Source organism: Microcebus murinus, chromosome 9 (genome assembly GCF_040939455.1).
Source record: "Microcebus murinus isolate Inina chromosome 9, M.murinus_Inina_mat1.0, whole genome shotgun sequence".
Taxonomy (NCBI): Eukaryota; Metazoa; Chordata; class Mammalia; order Primates; family Cheirogaleidae; genus Microcebus; species Microcebus murinus.
Genome location: NC_134112.1, coordinates 79,094,897 through 79,113,858, shown reverse-complemented (window position 1 = coordinate 79,113,858; position 18,962 = coordinate 79,094,897). Strand labels below are relative to the sequence as shown.

Here is an 18,962-nt window from a genome sequence, read left to right as displayed (position 1 = left end):
TTGGTTACTGTGGAATTCCTGCATTGAATGTGTGCCATGAACAAAATGGTGATAAATACCTTTTTATACAAAACCCACTGAATTGTGCAGTTTAAAAGGGAGAATTTTATGGCATATGATTTATCTAAATAAAGCTGTTATTTAAAAAAATATGGAGACTAATTGAGTTGATACTTTTAGGCAGTTTTAATACTCAGTTCTTTATTGCTGAGTAATATTCCATTACACAGATATACCATATTTGTTTATCCATTCATCAGTAAATGGACATTTTGGTTGTTTTCAGTTTTGAGGGTATCATGAATAATGTTGCTATGAACATTTATGCACAAATTTTTGTGGAAACATATAGTTTCAGTTATCTTGGGTATATACCTTGGAGTGGAATTGCTAAGTCATATGGCAACTCTACTGTTAATTTTTCAAGGAATTGCCAACTGTTTTTCAAAGCTACTGTAGCATTTTTACATTGCCACCAGAAATGCAAAAGGTCCCAATTTTTCCACATCTTCAACACTTACTGTTTTTATTATTATTATTATCATCCTAGTGGGTGCAGTGGCTTTGATTTTTATTTTCTAATAATGTTTGGTATACTTTCATGTATTATTGGCCATTTGTATATCTTCTTTGGAGAAATGTCTATTCAATTAAATTAATTAAATTCAGCTCATTTTAAATTGGGTTATTTATCTTTTAACTGTTGAATTCTAAGAGTTTTAAGTATGTATATACTCTGGATACAAGTCCTTTATCAAATATATGATTTGAAAATATTTTTGCTTATCCTGTAGGTTATCTTTTCACAATCTTGATGGTGTCTGTTGAAGTACAAAAGTATTTAATTTAATGAAGTCCAATTTACATTCTTTCTGTTGCTTCTGCATTTGGTGTCTTGTCTAAAAAACCACTGCCTAACCCAAGGTCACAAAGAGTTAGTCTTCTTTTCTTGTAAGAGTTTTTCAGTTTTAGCAATTATATTAAGTCTTTTATCCATTTTGAGTTGATTTTTATATGTAGTGTGAGGTAGGGGTCTAACTTCATTATTTTGCATATGGATATCAAGTTGTTTTGGCACCACTTATTGAAAAGACTATTCTTTCTCCATTTAATTTATTTGGTATTCCTGTCAAAAATCAATTGACTATACATATAAGGATTTACTTCTAAATCCTCAATTATATTCCATTAATTTGTTTATCTTTATGCTAGTATTATGATATGATTATTTTGTATAGTAAGTTTTCAATCAGAAAATGTAAGAATTCTACTTTTGTTCTTCACTTTTAAAATTATTTTGCAATTCTGAATCCCTTATATTTCCACATTAATTTTAGAATCATTTTTTGTCAATTTCTGCAAAAAAGCCAGCTGAAATTTTGGTATGGATTGTGTTGCATCTGTATGCAGATCCATTTGGGGAATATTGCCATTTTAGCAATAGTAAGTCTTCTGATCCATAAACATAAGATTTCTTTTCATTTATTTAAATCATTTTTAAATTTTTTTTCATTGAGGTTTCATAGTTTTTACTGACCAAATAAATCTTGTGCTCTTTTGCTAAGTTTATTTCTAAGTATTTTATTTTTCAATGGTAGTATTGTAAATGAAATTGTTTTTATTAATTTCATCTTAAAATGCCTCTTAAAATAGAGGCTTTTCATCTTAAAATGCTTCTTTTAAAAATTAAGTAAATCTGAAACATCACAGAACTTCAATCTGGGGATATCTCAAGCATATTCAATTTTCTTTTCTTTTCTTTTCTTTTTTTTTTGAAACAGAGTCTCACTTTGTTGCCCAGGTTAGAATGAGTGCCGTGGTGTCATCCTAGGTCACAGCAACCTCAAACTCCTAGGCTCAAGCAATCCTACTGCCTCAGCCTCCCGAGTGGCTGGGACTACAGGCATGCGCCACCATGCCCAGCTAATTTTTCTATATATATTAGTTGGCCAATTAATTTCTTTCTATTTATAGTAGAGACGAGGTCTCGCTCTTCCTCAGGCTAGTTTTTTTTTTTTTTTTTTTTTTTTTGAGACAGAGTCTCACTTTGTTGCCCAGGCTAGAGTGAGTGCCGTGGCGTCAGCCTAGCTCACAGCAACCTCAAACTCCTGGGCTCGAGTGATCCTTCTGCCTCAGCCTCCCGGGTAGCTGGGACTACAGGCATGCGCCACCATGCCCGGCTAATTTTTTATATATATATCAGTTGGCCAATTAATTTCTTTCTATTTATAGTAGAGACGGGGTCTCGCTCTTGCTCAGGCTGGTTTCGAACTCCTGACCTTGAGCAATCCGCCCGCCTCGGCCTCCCAAGAGCTAGGATTACAGGCGTGAGCCACAGCGCCCGGCCCTCAGGCTAGTTTTGAACTCCTGACCTCGAGCAATCCGCCCACCTTGGCCTCCCAGAGTGCTAGGATTACAGGTGTGAGCCACTGCGCCTGGCCAGGCATATTCGATTTTCAAAGGACACTGTACCACTTTGAAGAAGAGGAAAACTGTCTCCTTTGTGGTCATTTAAAGCTGTGCATAATTATAAAGAGATATGTAAATAATAAAAAATATATAATATGTATAATATATATCTATAATTTGGTGTTGTATTATCAAATTAAATGTGGAACATGTACTCATCCATATGTGACTCATGTGATATGCTAAATATGATACCAAGTTTTAAAATTTTAAATATACATGCAGATTGAGTGATATGGAATTTAATGAATAAAGATCGAAAAATAATCTTTGATGTCACTAGAAATGTCTCCTATGCAATGTTCCATCTCACATAAGTCAGATGAAGAGTTGAGTTTTGCATACTAGGTGTCAAACCAGACACCAAAATAATTAGTAAAATAATACTTATTTATATAGTAAGATAAAAAGAGTTAAGAATTGTATGACTAGATATCAATTATCTGTGAGTATTGTATTTAAAAATTTCGCACACACTGTATATGGTAATTACATTAATGAAGAAAACCACTTAATAGCTTGGGAAAAACACTGTAATAGAAGTATTATATTAAGTAAGAGTTGTATAATGAGTAGTAGAAATTATTTATTATTATTAATTATTAATGAGGCTTTTAATTGTGCAACATTTTTGTAATCCTGTTTGCAGGAATTACTAAAACTACACAGAAGAAAATCATTTTATAAAAATGATGTTCTCTTTAAAGAGTTTATGAAACATTATGCTAGGTTGACTATTCTGGAAAGATTAAAGATTAAAAAAATGCAAGTACATTCATCCAGAAACTTTTGGTTTTGTGATCGTGGGTGTGCTTATCTGCAGTAAAAATAAGATTTGACAGCAGAAACCAGGAGATACTTTAATTTTCTGAAATGTGCTGGATTGAAACCTACTAAATGAATCACTATTGGTAAACATTGTCAGGACAGTCATGAACTATCATTTTGTCCCTTGAAGCTCTATCTATATAACTATCATCCATTTGTTAGACTACATATTTTAGAAAGAAGACATCCTTATATCAGAATAATACCAAAGGTGAGGAAGACAAATTTTAAAAATAGTTAAATAAGGCTTCTCTTTATATGTATTATAAAAAATGGTATAATTTTTAAACATTTTTTATTTTTAATTATTATGGCTACATAATAGTTGTATACATTTATAGCATATGTGTGATGTTTTGATACCGGCATACAATATGAATTAATCAAATCAGGGTAATTGGGGTATCCATCACCTCAGGCATTTATGATTTCCTTGTCTTAGTAATATTCCAATTCTACTCCTTCAGTTATTTTAAAGTATACCCTAACATTGTTGATTATAGTCACTTTATTGTGTTATCAAATATTGTTCATTCTATCCATCTATCTAACTATATTTTCACACCCATTAACCATCCCCACTTTATCTCCTAATATAGCAATACAAAAGAGTTGAATATTCTTTGTTGATGCTTTGTAACATAGTTGTGGAAATTAGGTAGTTTAACTCGCTTTCAAATAGTATAGTTCTAAATCATTATTTAGCAACTAAATAAAATAAATTGTTGGTCTCAAATGTTAATGTATTTGTAAGTTCCTTATTCAAACATTTGTTGTTTTTCCTTCCTTGAGGTGGATATTGGTTGGTTTTCAGACTTTAAGAATGGTATCTGTGCACCATATAGTTAGTTATACATAGATTCCTTGATGAAAATGACATCATGTATATTTATCATGTATCAGTATATTTAACATGTTCACTAAAACATAATATATTGACTACCACACTAGAAAATATTTTTTCCTTGTGGCCATGGTGTTTTATTACAAAAATAGAATAAATAGAATAAGAACTTCAAAAAAAATGATCCTTTCTAATTTAAGGAAAGATTTGTTATTTTTTATTAGTTTCTGAGTGTGAGTTATATGCAACTTAAAAAATAGTTCATCTGGCTCCTAAGGTAAAGAGACATGTGAGTTACATATGCTTCACAAGGCCCTAGGCTCAATACTAGCACGGGTTAAATACAACTGACATGGCAGTTAATGTGTTAATCTTCATTATAATAACAATATTACATATATTGCTTAAATATGTTATGTTTTACTTAAAGAAAATCTATAGCTATTAAAAAACTATGGTATTTTCCATAATTCTATAACTTTATTTTTCATTTATGAAAACATTTTTCCATTGATTCAATACATAAAAAATGTATCAAGAGAAATTTTGTATTTAGTATATAATGATAAACATTTATCCTTTGTAATGAGACTTACCCAGTATAGGTATATTTCTTTGTTAATACATCTTATTTCCTTCTGGAAAATAAAACATATTGAGAATTAAAGCATCAGATATGTGGCTAGAGAAGCTGACCTCTAAGGTTTCTTGAAATTTAATGTTTATGATATTTTTTTGCTGCCTTTATTTTTTGTTGGAAAGTAACATTATAAACTTATAGAAGTTCCAGACAAAATGCAATTTTGGTTTTACAATAATTAGCTTTGAAACATAACCTTCAAAAAAGTATTTTATTATCTTGTAAGAGTCCATTAGGGTATACAATCAATACTTCAGCCACACAGTGGAGCATTTCATTTTCTCCTCAATATTTTTTGGGAGAAGCCACTATATGTTTCCCATTTAACTTTTTTTCTTTCTTATTGCAATCTTATAAGTAAATAAAATAATCTTTTTATGTCAATAAAACCTAATAAAAATTAGCATGGTAATGATAGATTATATTTTTTTGTAGTGAGCTGACAGGATGGATCCAATAATCTTGAGTGCCCTTATGACACATGAAGTAGCATCTGCTTTCTTAAGGGAGGGTGTTTGAAATTAAAGACACATGAAGTGTCAACTCCCCCTTGTGGAGATTAGACAGCTCTCTTCAAGCATTGAGCTTGAGGATCACAATTCTCTAGCTTCAACAATTCCTCCAGGATTAAAAAATGAAAAGCATTCTTTAAAAATTGCCTATGAGAACAGCCTCAGTCTCAGCCTCCTGGTTGCCAAACAGGAGGCAACTTTAAAAGTGATGAAGGAATATTGCTGAAACTTCACACTTTAGGGTATTTTTAAGGTATTTGGTAGCTGTCACTAGGTGTGCCTTCTCAATAGATTACTACACTGATGCTAGAATGGCGGTGGCCACAGAACAGGTAAGCTTTATTTGAATTGCATTAGTTTTATATTGCTGCAGAACAAATAACTCCAAACTTTGGCAGCTTAGAACAATAAACATTTATTATCTTTCATATTTTTTGTAGATCAGAAATTCAGAATCAGCTTAGCTGGGTTGTTTTGGCTCAGGGTGTTTCAAGAGGTTGTAGTTAAGATGTCAGTCAGGGCTGCAGTCATCTGAAGGCTTGACTGGGGCCAGGGATTACTTTCTAGTTGGTTTCCTCACATGCATGGCATCTTGGTGCTGGTGGTTGGCAGCAGGCTTCCATTCCTTACCACATGGTTGATTGAGAGTTTTCATGACACTGCTGCTTCCACGAGTGAGTGATCCAAGAGAGAGTAAAGCAGAAGGAAAATGTCTTTTATGGCCTGGCCTCAAAATAACATACCATCATTTTTGGAATATACTATTGTTTACATAGATCATCCCTATTCAATGTGGGAGGGGACTCCATGACTCCATGAATGCCTGAATTTTAGAAGGTAAGGTTATTGGGGGCCATCTTGGAGGCTCACTGCCACAGAGTATAGTAATTCTTTTGGGTTGTTTGTAAACCATACTCTTGGGAATATTGTTATTTTTCCACAAACATTCCTCCATCTACCTTTTCTGTGCTTTGAGCACCCTCTATTTCCAAATCCCAGCACTTTAAAGTTGGCCTTAATTCCTCAGGGCTCTGCTGCGCTGCCCTTCTCATCCTTCCTCCCTCATGAATTCAACACATATTTATTGAAGAAAATTATGTGTCAGTCATTGTTTTTTTTTTCATGCCAGTGAAGAAATCACTCCCTTCATAGGGCTTATCTTTTATAGTTGTTGCTTTTAATAATGGGTGGTCTCCTATCATCCATAATGTTCAGTTTTGTCCTATTGGCATTCTGATAAAATTACTGTATATCTAATATGAAAAACAAATTCAAGGTAAGAGATCAATGATTGACACTATCCCTTTCAAAAACTATTTTTATTTCAATGGAGGTATTCTGTGATCTATCCCAAAAGCATAAGGTAGAACTTTAATGTCCTGAGGCAAATACTAAGCACAGTAAAAAAAAAATAAATAAATAAAAATAAAACTCTTATTTGTACTAATTTTACTGCTTTAAAATCATCACAAAACTACTTTTGTTCAATAGAAAAACATTGCCATCAAGTTATTTTATTCAGCGTAGTGTTTTTCACAGCATAGATATGCAAGGCTGAAAAAAAGCTTATTTTAAGCCTAAACAGAGTCAAACCATATTAATATAGTTATCTTCATAAACACATGAGGAGAGCCAGAAATTAAATTAACTCATTTTTCCATTTTCTTTCAAAATTGACACAGCATGATTTAAATTTCCCCAAGTATGGTAGAAAGATATAGATCATCTTTTATATAGGTTTATATCCTAATCCAGTGTTAAAGGGATTCTGACATTTATACTTGTGGTTAGCTCTAAAACATATTTCTATGGGGCTTTTTATATTTTATTAATTTTATATTTTTTTAGTTTTAAAACTGTTTGGGCCAATAAATCTTACTCCAGATGTCAGATTGGTCAGCATTGAGGAGGTAAATGGAAACTAATGACACTCATCAAGTTGATGATGTGAATGATTTATTGAAGCCAATCACTTAACACTTTTATAAAGTCAATATCAGGGAAAGAAACTGGGCCTTTATTATAGTAAACTGTATTTGTACTGCCACCATTCAGTGATTTATTACAAACCTGTGGCTAGGATTAGGATATTATAAATGGGGGAAAAATGGAAGGCTCATTAATTTTTTATACCCACAGGTGGAAGACATGCAGTGGGCTAACAGAGAACACACTCACCCGGCGTCTGTCTGCAGCCTGCCCTGTAAGCCTGGCGAGAGGAAGAAAACAGTGAAAGGGGTCCCTTGCTGCTGGCACTGTGAGCGCTGTGAAGGTTACAACTATCAGGTGGATGAGCTCTCCTGTGAACTTTGCCCTTTGGATCAGAGACCAAACACCAACCGCACAGGCTGCCAGCTTATCCCAATCATTAAATTGGAATGGCATTCTCCCTGGGCCATGGTTCCTGTGTTCATTGCAATATTGGGAATCATTGCTACCACCTTTGTGATTGTGACTTTTGTCCGCTATAATGACACACCTATTGTTAGGGCTTCAGGACGTGAACTTAGTTATGTGCTCCTAACAGGGATCTTTCTCTGTTATGCAATCACTTTTTTAATGATTGCAGCACCAGATACAATCATATGCTCCTTCCGACGGATCTTCCTAGGACTTGGCATGTGTTTCAGCTATGCAGCACTTCTGACCAAAACAAACCGTATCCACCGAATATTTGAGCAGGGGAAGAAATCTGTCACAGCACCCAAGTTTATTAGTCCAGCATCCCAGCTGGTGATCACCTTCAGCCTCATCTCCGTACAGCTCCTTGGAGTGTTCGTCTGGTTCGTTGTGGATCCCCCACACATCATCATTGACTACGGAGAACAGCGGACACTAGATCCGGAGAATGCCAGGGGAGTGCTCAAGTGTGACATTTCTGATCTCTCACTCATTTGTTCACTTGGATACAGTATCCTCTTGATGGTCACTTGTACTGTTTATGCCATTAAAACGAGAGGTGTCCCAGAGACATTCAATGAAGCCAAGCCTATTGGATTTACCATGTATACCACCTGCATCATTTGGTTAGCTTTCATTCCCATCTTTTTTGGTACAGCCCAATCAGCAGAAAAGGTAAGTGGCAGGAAATGCACTTGATAACTTTTTTCCTGAATTTAACTTCTTTCTTTAGGATGTTTTTCCTCCTTTCCTTTTGGTTCATTTATAGTCTCTCAAAAAGCTTCAGCCTATGCTAGTCTTATTTAGAAATGTATATATCCCTCAAGGTCACATTGCTTTGAATATGTGTTGACTAAGCCTGATTTTCCATGAAAAACACTTTAATGTGTCCTCTTTGGCAAGGTTGAAGAGCGACAGAGCTCACGTCACTTTCTGGGTCTCTCTTTCCAGCTCTGTTATCTACTAACATCACTGTTCTTTTCTAAAGGTTAATTAAAAGAGGGGGGAAGAAAGGGCAGGCATAGTTCACAGGGGTGAGCTGTCCCAGAGATAACTCACTGCATGACAAATGCCTCCTTTTCTGTTCTAATGTAACTCTGGGAAAAAGCCATTTCTTGATAATTATGATGATTTTAGTCATGGAAGGAAAGTTTACAGTAAGACAATCACAACAAAAAGAAACTGAAATGGTTTTGTTCAATCTGACAATCTTACTATTTCTTCTCAGGCCCCGTTCTTGTTACTTTCCATATGTGGAGGATGATGGTGATAGAGAAAGAAGATAGCAATGGACAATATATAAAGCAGTTTATAATTTTGGGGAAGGGGAAGATCAATAGAGCCTCCCAAAGTGACTTGCTTTGTCACTGATCTCCCATTAACTTTTTTCACTTACAATGCTGCAAGTAAATAACATCTGTTTTTGAAAGGGAGTATTTGATAAACTGGATGTCTGTAGTTCTGTGTACAGAAAAGCAGAGAACTAAAGTTAACTCTGAATTCCATGGTTTGGGTAGTGGGATAGAGATAAACCAGATTGAAAAAGGGAGGCCAATGCTATCTTTTCGTAATGATAGTGCTTCAACCCTGACGTGCATGTGAAAAATTTCTTCTTGCAAAGTGAGGTTGCAAAGATCATTCTATCCTCCATCCTCAGAAGTTTCCAGAAAATCAAACATCCTGGGGGTGATTACATTCCCTAGGTTATAGCATTCCAAGGAGGTTCCACATTACTTAAAATCCCAGCAAATTAAGAGAAAAAGTCCTGAACAAGGAGATGGCAAGCTCATTAGTATGGGCATTCATGCCTTCCTCCATCACTGTGGACTTCAACCATGTTTAGACAAAATATGTACTTCAGCAAACTTACTGCCAAAAATAGGAAACTTGATACTCTTTTAAATAGGTGGTTTTATGGTAATCCGAAAAATAGTCATTTTCTCTCAGAACAATAATGTTGCAGATTTGCAGCTGCCCCCTGAGGAGCAGTGATGGAGACAATAGTATTTCAGGGGGAAATGAACACACAAATATGCCAGAAGGTGGAGGTTGCCCTGGGATGCCAAGACTATGGGAGCTATATAACCATTTGAAAACCTAGAAGTCATACATACTTTTATGGGAAAGGATATACCCATGCCTATAGAGATGTGATTGAATGTGGCTAGCAAAAATTTCTTTTCTTTCTGAGTCTTCTGGAATCAAAGTCCATCTAAGAAGCACATTTTAGGATAAGCCATAATATATGTTAACTGGAATTTGTTTTGTATTTGTGATATGATTAAATGTAGAATAGACTGAAGAAATCAATAAGAAACACTAACTCTAGGAATTTTCCAAGCATCGTAGTCTTGGAGTTGTTAAGTTTAGATCACCTGTCCATCAAGGGCTGTCATATAAATAGCTAAGATTGTGCTAATGAGATACTTTATATAATATAATTATGTGTTATCCTAAAACTTCACCTTAAAATTTTCTACCTGCCATTCTCAGCCCAAGTATCTCTTATTATTCAAAATAATACATGAAATGCTTGATAATCTTTATTTTTTCACATTGCTAAAATCGTTGACATAGATATAGCAAATAAATAAAACTTTTATATTTCTACAAGAAAGCTTTAAATAAGTTTTATTGACTTTGAGGGACCAAAGAGCTGGTCAGGGCTCCATTTTCATTTATAATGCTCAGCTAATTAGCCCCTCATTTTGAACTTGAAGCATGTACAACACCTAGGCAGCACACACATCCATTAACTCAGTAGATCCTTATTGAGCACTGTGTCCGGCATTGTGCTAATTATTGAACCCATGTCAGTCTGCTTTCCTGAACCTTCTTTGTAAGGCTTAGTCATCTGGCTCCCAGCCCATGGCTTCCTGACGGCTGCCAGCATCAGCAAGGTGCCTACTGGCTCAAGGGCAGGGGAGGATGGTGAGGGGTCAGGTCTGAGAGAGAAAAGAAGAGAACTCTGAGTATTCACACAGAATTTATAACATGGGAGAGCAAAATTTCTTTCGGTAATGTATTTAATTTTTTTCTTTCCAGAATAAAGTCTATAGCATAGTACTCATTTAACCATACGGGTCTCTCTGAAATTACAAGAAGTAGGAATAAAAAGTAAAATTTGTTGAGTAATTTAGACAGGTGTTTTGGAAACCGTTTGGGTAAAATCAAGTTATAAAGGGACACTTGTAGCAGAGTCATGAAGACAGACAGCTTTCTGGAGTGTGTCTTCATTCAATGATAAAATACCATTTAACATTCCCATGTTACTTTTTTTTCAGTTTCTGAAATCAAGATGGATCGTTTTTCCCAGCAGATTTTAATAACATCATTGGTGTCTACTGCTGAATTCTACTAAAGCAAGGCATAAATGTACATTTTGCTTCCCTATAGAAGAGTAGCATGAAGGAAGGGCAGGCACACTGAGGCACGGTCGTAGACCAACACACGCTCACATAATTGTCCTGAAAAGACAAAAAATTAAAATATAATTAACTTAATAGTCATGAAAAGATTCCTTAGGGATGGTTAGGGGCTGTTAGGATGGCAGAAATCTCTTAAATACATATTTTATCATCCTTAATTGGGCTCATAAAATCTAGATAACCAGACAAGGGTTATGACACTACCAAGCTCCAAGGAGCACAGTGCTTCAAATAGAGTATCAGAGGGAAACAAAACAAGACACCTTCAAAGCAGAAAATAAAATAAAACCCCAAATGGCAAAAACTCAATAAATCCTGAGCCAGCTTTTCTTCCTTCACCCTCTGGATGCACAGTGCAGCATCTATCTGGTAGGTCAAGTGAGAAACCTGAGGGTCATCTGAGACTCATCCCTGTACTCACTCCTACCCCTTTATTTCCTCCTGTCACCATTAAATGTCAACTTTTATACATTTGTGGAGGGTAAGCAGTGTCTGTGTGTTGTATATCTCCATGAATATGTCTCTTAACATAGAGCCCTTCATATCATACCTTCTCAATAAATGCCTATGGAATAAGTAAATGGAGTTTCTTGCACAATAATGATATAATAATATAAATGCTTATTTGCAACTTAAGTTAGCTGTGGCATAACGGGAATCTCCTATATGCGTCTTATTGTGATGCATTCCAGCAACTTTCTTTCCTGGGAAAAATAGTTCCTCATTTAATGATAAGCCATATAGATTTGTTTTAAAATATTTGTCACTGTCACTTATTCTGGAATTGGGCTACCAAATATTGAGGGAGAAAGGCAAGAAAGAATTATTATAGTTGACATTTGCTCTATCTAAAATTCACAGAGCAAAAGGGAATTGATGGAACTTTCCAGATACCTTTGCCATGTCATCCCTCTCTTGTTCTTTCCCTGTATTTATCTACTGTAGAGGGAGAAGATGGTTGGGATGCAGGGGTGTGCCAGTGGAGTAAGGCAGAGTATGAGTTCTGGAGTGTGAAGACTTGGGTTCAAATCCTGGATCTGCTAAACTAGCTGAGAAAACATAGGCAAATGACTATACTTCTGCAGATATTAGTAATGCAAATTCAAATATAAAACAATATAGAGTAATCCCTTGTTATCTGCACCCAGCCCTATTCTCAAACTAGAGCAGGCTTGCTTTCATATATTCCGGGAAAGGCAGGAAAATGATTCGCTTAAAAAAAACCTTTTTGTCTCTTTATGATATATTTTTTATATTAACAGATACATCATGATAGATTATCTGAGAGTTACATGATGTAAGTCATGAAAACTGTTTAGCACACAATAAGCAGTGAATAAATGTTGGCTATTATTACCATTAGGCTCTTATCCAGGAGGGCAAGGACTTTATTTAGTTTTGCTAACCATTATATCCTCAGCACTTAGCATAATAGCAGGTCTGAAATAGGTTGTTAAAAATATATATGTTTAATGACTGAATATATTCAAATAAATTGAGTGGGAGGATGTGATTTAATTGTCTCACTTTCTCCAGCCATTGATTCTATGTTTGTGCAGCCCCCCAACTTAAAGTATTTTCTCAAACATAGAAGCTTGCCTGAGGGTATAGATCAGGTAGATTGCAACAGTTAAAAAGGGCTACAAGGGAGACAAGAATCTGTAGGGTTAGGAGAAAGAGTGGAGGGAATTGTTCCTGGAGCAATATGTAACTGCCTTCAAATATTTAGCAGAACATTCTTGAGGAAATCAAAGTGTCATCAGAAAACAGTTACTGTAAATAACTCTAATAAGAATTGTGAGAGGTAGTTTTGCTATCAGTAATAAAATTCCTGCTCTAAGGAATAGGCCAGAGAAGAAAAGAACAGTCTGAATATCCTGTGGTAGAAGTGTCAATATAACCTGGACAATGATGGAAGAAATTTGTAGAATACATCAGACCAGAGGAAATTCTCCAGCCATAGCTGTTTCCTGATATTTCTCCATTTCCTAGAAAGGCAGGAAGTGGAAATGATTATCAGTATTCACTGTATGTGTTTCTAACTGTTGCATATATGCTCAGCAGTCTGTTGGTAAATTGCAGTGTTTGCTTTCCTTCTTGGCTTATAGTTATTTGAAGTGGATCCCTGGGAAGGCTTCAGTGATGTCCCAAGTTATAGAGCTAGTTCACGTATTGTGGTAGATTGTTTCTGGACAAGATCAATTATACCAGATTGTTGCAGTCAGTTTTGAAAGGAAGAAACTGGAAAATAAAGCATTTATGTGGTCTCATTTGTGCACTTAGTTAAACTGAGAGGCTTGTGAAGATTTAGAAGAAAAAATAAGATAAGTAAATTCTGGGGCACATGCAGGCAGGCCTGTTAAGTAGCTTTTCTCGGGAATGCTGCTTTATCCAGGTTTTTGTTTTTCTGGTTGTGTTTCATATTATTTCTGTAGAAATGAACAACTTTACACATTTAGGAAAATTCTTTTTGGGGATGCCATATTGTTCGGCAGCACAAAGCATATTTTCTCCATGAATCTTAGATTCCATATCCAACCTTCTTGGGCTCTGAGAAAGCCGTGGGGCCTAGAACTACTTAATTTAAGCATTTGGTTGTGAATGAAATTGTGGTATTTTCAAATTCGTCCTTTTTTTTTTTTATTGAAATTGAGTTTACAAAGTGTTTGAATTTTCTATGCCCCAATTAAAATAACTTAATCAACTAGACCATTAGATAGTCAACCTGGGAACTTAGTCCTAAAGCTAACACATCTCATCAAAATGGTTTAGCTCTCTTAATATGATTGAGATTTGATTAAGACTAAAATGTGAATATTTTCAGTCATAGTGGCTATGGCTTCATTTCCAAATGGTTAAGGGAATGTCATGTAAATAGGCTTAATCTTTTCTATATAGACAGAACTTTAATGATACCCCAGACTGTTGATAATACAGATTACAGTAACTAATTTACTTATTGTAACTTTGAAATGCATTTTCTATGATTCAGTAGATGCTTATATTTCATGGAATACACAAGGTGCCAGGAAGAGCAGATTGCAGGCAAATAATTCCTTTGGCTATAACCATATATACATTTTTATGTTAAGAAATTTAAAAGAAAAAATCTAACCGTAGTATCATATGGGTTAGAGTACCACACCTTAATGTGTAGAAAAAGTGTTTAACCAAGTATTAATATAAATTCCAATCTATCTAAGGTAAACTTAAAACAGATTTATTGACCAGGTATGGTGGCTAACACCTGTAATCCTAGCACTCTGGGAGGCCATGGTGAGAGGATCACTTGAGCTCAGGAGCTCAGACCAGCCTGAGCAAAAGCAAGCCTCCATCTCTACTAAAAATAGAAAAAAATTGGCTTGGTGGTATACTCAGATAACCCCAGCTACTCAGGAGGCTGAGGCAGGAGGATTGCTTGAGCCCAGGAGTTTGAGGTTGCTGTGAGCTAGGCTGATGCCATGGCACTCTGGCCCAGGAGATAGAGCCAGACTCTGTCTCAAATAAGTAAATAAATAAATAAATAAAACAAACAAAAAACAGATTTATTCAAATCATTACAGAGATATAGAAAAAGAAACATAATCTTGTTTTCAATATAAGGGCTGGCACAAATATATATATATATATGTAGATATGTGTGTATATATATATATGTATATAGATATATATATATATATCCTCCCTCTAATGTAATAATCAAATGAAAAAAATGACAGAAAAAAGAAAGAAAGAAAGAAAGAAAGAAAGAAAGAAAGAAAGAAAGAAAGAAAGAAAGAAAGGGAAAAAGGGAAGGGAAGGGAAGGGGAGGGGAGGGAAGGGGAGGGGAGGGGAGGGGAGGGGAGGGGAGGGGAGGGGAGGGGAGGGAAGGGAAAGGAAAGGAAAGGAAGGGAAAGGAAAGGAAAGGAAAGGAAAGGAAAGGAAAGGAAAGGAAAGGAAAGGAAAGGAAAGGAAAGGAAAGGAAAGGAAAGGAAAGGAAAGGAAAGGAAAGGAAAGGAAAGGAAAGGAAAGGAAAGGAAAGGAAAGGAAGAAGGAATGAAAGAAAGAGAGAGAGAAAGAATAAGGGGGAGAGAGGGAGGGAGGAGAGTGAGAGAAGCTATTATATAGTTAAAATCAACATCTGATTAAACAGTTTAACAAAATCTTGAAAATTAAAAGTCAGTTGGGTCTGAAATTAAAAGAGGGAAAGCACAACCCAAGAGGCATAAGTGGTTCTTACTATAGGCGTCCCAAACAATTTCTAAACTGGAAGTCAACATAAAGGACGTTGCAGTGAACACCAAGGAAGTATTTAAAGAACTGCATTTCAGAAGAGTTGAGCCAGTTGGGCACTCCACTTTCCCTTTCTGTTCCGATCTTAATGTAGAAAGAGTGCAGATTAAAATTAAGAACTCAAAAAAAGGGGAATTATCTGATAACATGGGCCTTCTAGTATGCATATAAGACACTGAAATAGAGCAGAATTTGAAGTAATTTTATTTCAGATATGGACAGGGGACAATAGTAAATACAGCTCTATCCAGGACAAAAATATGATACATTTCTCAACTCTTTGAACAAGAGTTTCCTTCCTCAACTCCTTTCCTTCCTTGAGTGAGTCTCCAGTCTGCTTGCTTGTCAGTGTCCATGTATCTTTAAAAATTTTTTTTAATTTATATATAATACTTGTACATATTTTGCTAACACATTTGATATTTCTATACATGTATATAATGTGTAATGATTGAATCAAGGTAATGGGAATATCCATCTCCCCCCAATTTATCTTTTCTTTGTGTTGGGAACATTAGAATTTTTATTTTCTACCTATTTTGAAATATAAACTATTGTTAATTATAATTGCCCTGCTGTACTATCCTACATTCTATTCTCTGCCTCTAGGAGATCCACTTTTTTAGCTCCCACGTGTGAGTGGGAATATGTAGTATTTGTCTTTCTGTGCTTGGCTTATTTTACGTAACATAATGACTTCCAATTCCAACCATGTTGCTGCAAGTGACGAGATTTCATTATTTTCTATAGCTTAATAATATCCTATGTGTATATATACCACATTTTCTTTATCCATTCATGTGTTGATGAATACTTAGGTTGATTCCATATCTTTACTATTGTGTATAGTGCTGCAAGAAATATGGGAGTGCAGCTATCTCTTTGATACACCGATTTCCTTTCTTTTGGATACATACCCAGCAGAAGGATTGCTGTATTACATTATAGTTCTATTTTTAATTTTTTGAGGAAACTCCATATCGTTTTCTATAATGGCTGTACTACTTTACATTCCTACCAATAGTGTAGGAGTGTCCCCCTTTCTCTTCATCCTCACCAGCATTTGTATTTGTTTCTTTTTGATGATAGCCATTTTAATTGAGGTGAGATGATATCTCAGTGTGGTTTTGATTTTCATTCCCCTGATGATTAATTATTTTGAACATTTTTATTATACCTATTAGTCATCTGTATGTCTTCTTTTGAGAAATGTCCATAAAAGACTTTTGCCCTTTTTAAAATTAAAGAATCATATTTTTTTGTTATTAAATTGAATTCTTTCATGCACCTTTAAGAGAAGACAATAAGGTAAAATAATCATTAACTCCCAAGTCCATAGTCAGCCCCCTCAAGCAAAGAAAACAGGTCCCTTTTTATTATTCAGTCAGGCCCTTCAAACATAATTATATATCAACAGCCAAGGATCACAGGATAACTCAACAAAACCAAGAGCATAATTTTAAAAGACTAAAAAACAAACAAACAAGCAAAACAGAATAACTGATTCTAGAAAACATCCCAGAGGTAATTTGGGAAATATAAGAGAACTTTTTAAACAACAGAATTTTAGTTAGAATTCTGAGAGAATCAAGAGAATATTAACATACACACATACACTTGCATGCAGGTTGCTATGGAAAATATCAATCAGGGAATAAACAGATGATCCTGGAAATTAAAGTTATGAATGTAAAAATAAAAAGCTGAACAGATGGACTGACACATGGACCTGGAGTGGAGATCTGGAGGGTAAAGTAAGAGGCAAAACCATAATGAAAAGTGAAAAAAAGAAAAATATGAGGGAAAGTTAAAACCTGTTGAGCATAGATGCAGGATCCCAACACATATCTAATAAATATCATAGAAGAGGAAACAGATACAAAAGAGAAGAAATAATTTCATAAAAAAGAAGAAAAGCTTTATAAACTGAAAACATACAACTTAAAATTGAAAGGACCACACATCTTAGTAAAACTTATTAATTGACAGAAAATTATAAGAACTTTTAGAGGGCAATAAATAATTACAATCAGGCCTCATTTGCCTCCCTGTATTCTAGAATAAAATGAGCAGAGTCTTTCTTGAAGGAAAAGTATTTAAAATTTAAAATTATATAGCTATGGAAACTATCAATCACTGTGAAGCTAAACATGTAAATGGCTCAGAAAACCTGGTGCCTACGTATCTTATGTATGAATTGTTCTAGATGTAATCTAACACAATTAAAAAGGGATATTCATGTAAGACAAGTAATAATGTTAATCATGTAAGACCTAGAAGAAAGGAAGAAATTTAAAGAGAATTATAAAAGGAGATATTGGACCCTAGTGGGTGGTTACCCTGTTAAAAATCATGATTTTACTAATTATGTTTACCTCTTCTCTGCAAGTCCAGTTATGTAACTTGGGTGAATCTGAAGGGAATAATATTTAGTATAATATAGCAATTGCTTTTTATATTGGGCTTACATTGGTAGAAGGAACCTAGAATCAAAATACAGAAGTGTTAATTTATTAAAATAAATATAAATATTATAAATCCTCTAAATTAAATATATTAATAGTAATATAACTTAAAAAATTAGGAGGTCTGTCAAACAGGGCAGTAGAGAGGGGACTTGTGCAGATACACTAAATCACTCACCTTTTACCATGAGTAGCCAACAGATACGATCTAAAAGTGATAACTAAAGAGATATAAGTGTATTTATTTAAACAGCAGCAAAACCAAAAACTGTTCAAATGCTTTAATTATATACAATAGCATCACAAGATAGGGAGATGAGTAATGGAAGGTTTTTGTTTTATTAAATAAATATCAGCATATAGCTCGTGATTACAGGTCTTCAAAATATTTATTACAAGTTTGCTATATGCAAGGACCTTTGCATGATCTTCAGGAAATTTACTTACTTAAAAATAAGTAAGAAGTTGTTAGCAAGTTTTTGGGGGTCAAGTGGGGGCTAAAACCAAGCACACAGGATACTGGTACAAGGCAAGGTAAGATAGGGGAGGTGAAGTGCACAGTATGAGGTTGTGGTGTCAGGGATGGCAAAAGAAAGAAGATATCATGTCCTTTTGGGAGATGAAGAAAATCTTGCTGAAGGATGTGAGATTTAAAGTAGACCTTGAAGGGTGGAAAGAAACATGGATTCAGCCTTCCAGAGAATAATAACAGTGGATTTAAACTTTCAGAAAAGGGAAGGTGAGGCAATGCTTGAAAAACCTGTGACCAAAAAACTGTCCTAAGTTTAGGATAGCCACAAGGAGACCTGAGTGACCATGTATTCCTATTTGCCCTATTTTTTTTATTTTTTTATTTTTTTTTTTTTTTGAGACAGAGTCTTGCTTTGTTGCCTAGGCTAGAGTGAGTGCTGTGGCGTCAGCCTAGCTCACAGCAACCTCAAACTCCTGGGCTCAAGCAATCCTCCTGCCTCAGCCTCCCAAGTAGCTGGGACTACAGACATGAGCCACCATGCCCGGCTAATTTTTTCTATATATATATTAGTTGGCCAATTAGTTTCTTTCTATTTATAGTAGAGACGGGGTCTCGCTCTTGCTCAGGCTGGT

At 35.0% G+C, this 18,962-nt stretch overlaps 1 protein-coding gene across 1 annotated transcript in view; it reads left to right on the top strand.

The window, feature by feature from the left end:
* GRM8 (glutamate metabotropic receptor 8) overlaps positions 1 to 18,962 on the top strand; it is a 728,319-nt gene that overhangs the window by 635,769 nt on the left and 73,588 nt on the right. Inside the window, exon 9 of the mRNA XM_012789100.3 lies at positions 7,433 to 8,368. Within this exon, the coding sequence (XP_012644554.1) occupies positions 7,433 to 8,368 (936 nt within the window). The remainder of the gene's footprint in view (positions 1 to 7,432; positions 8,369 to 18,962) is intronic.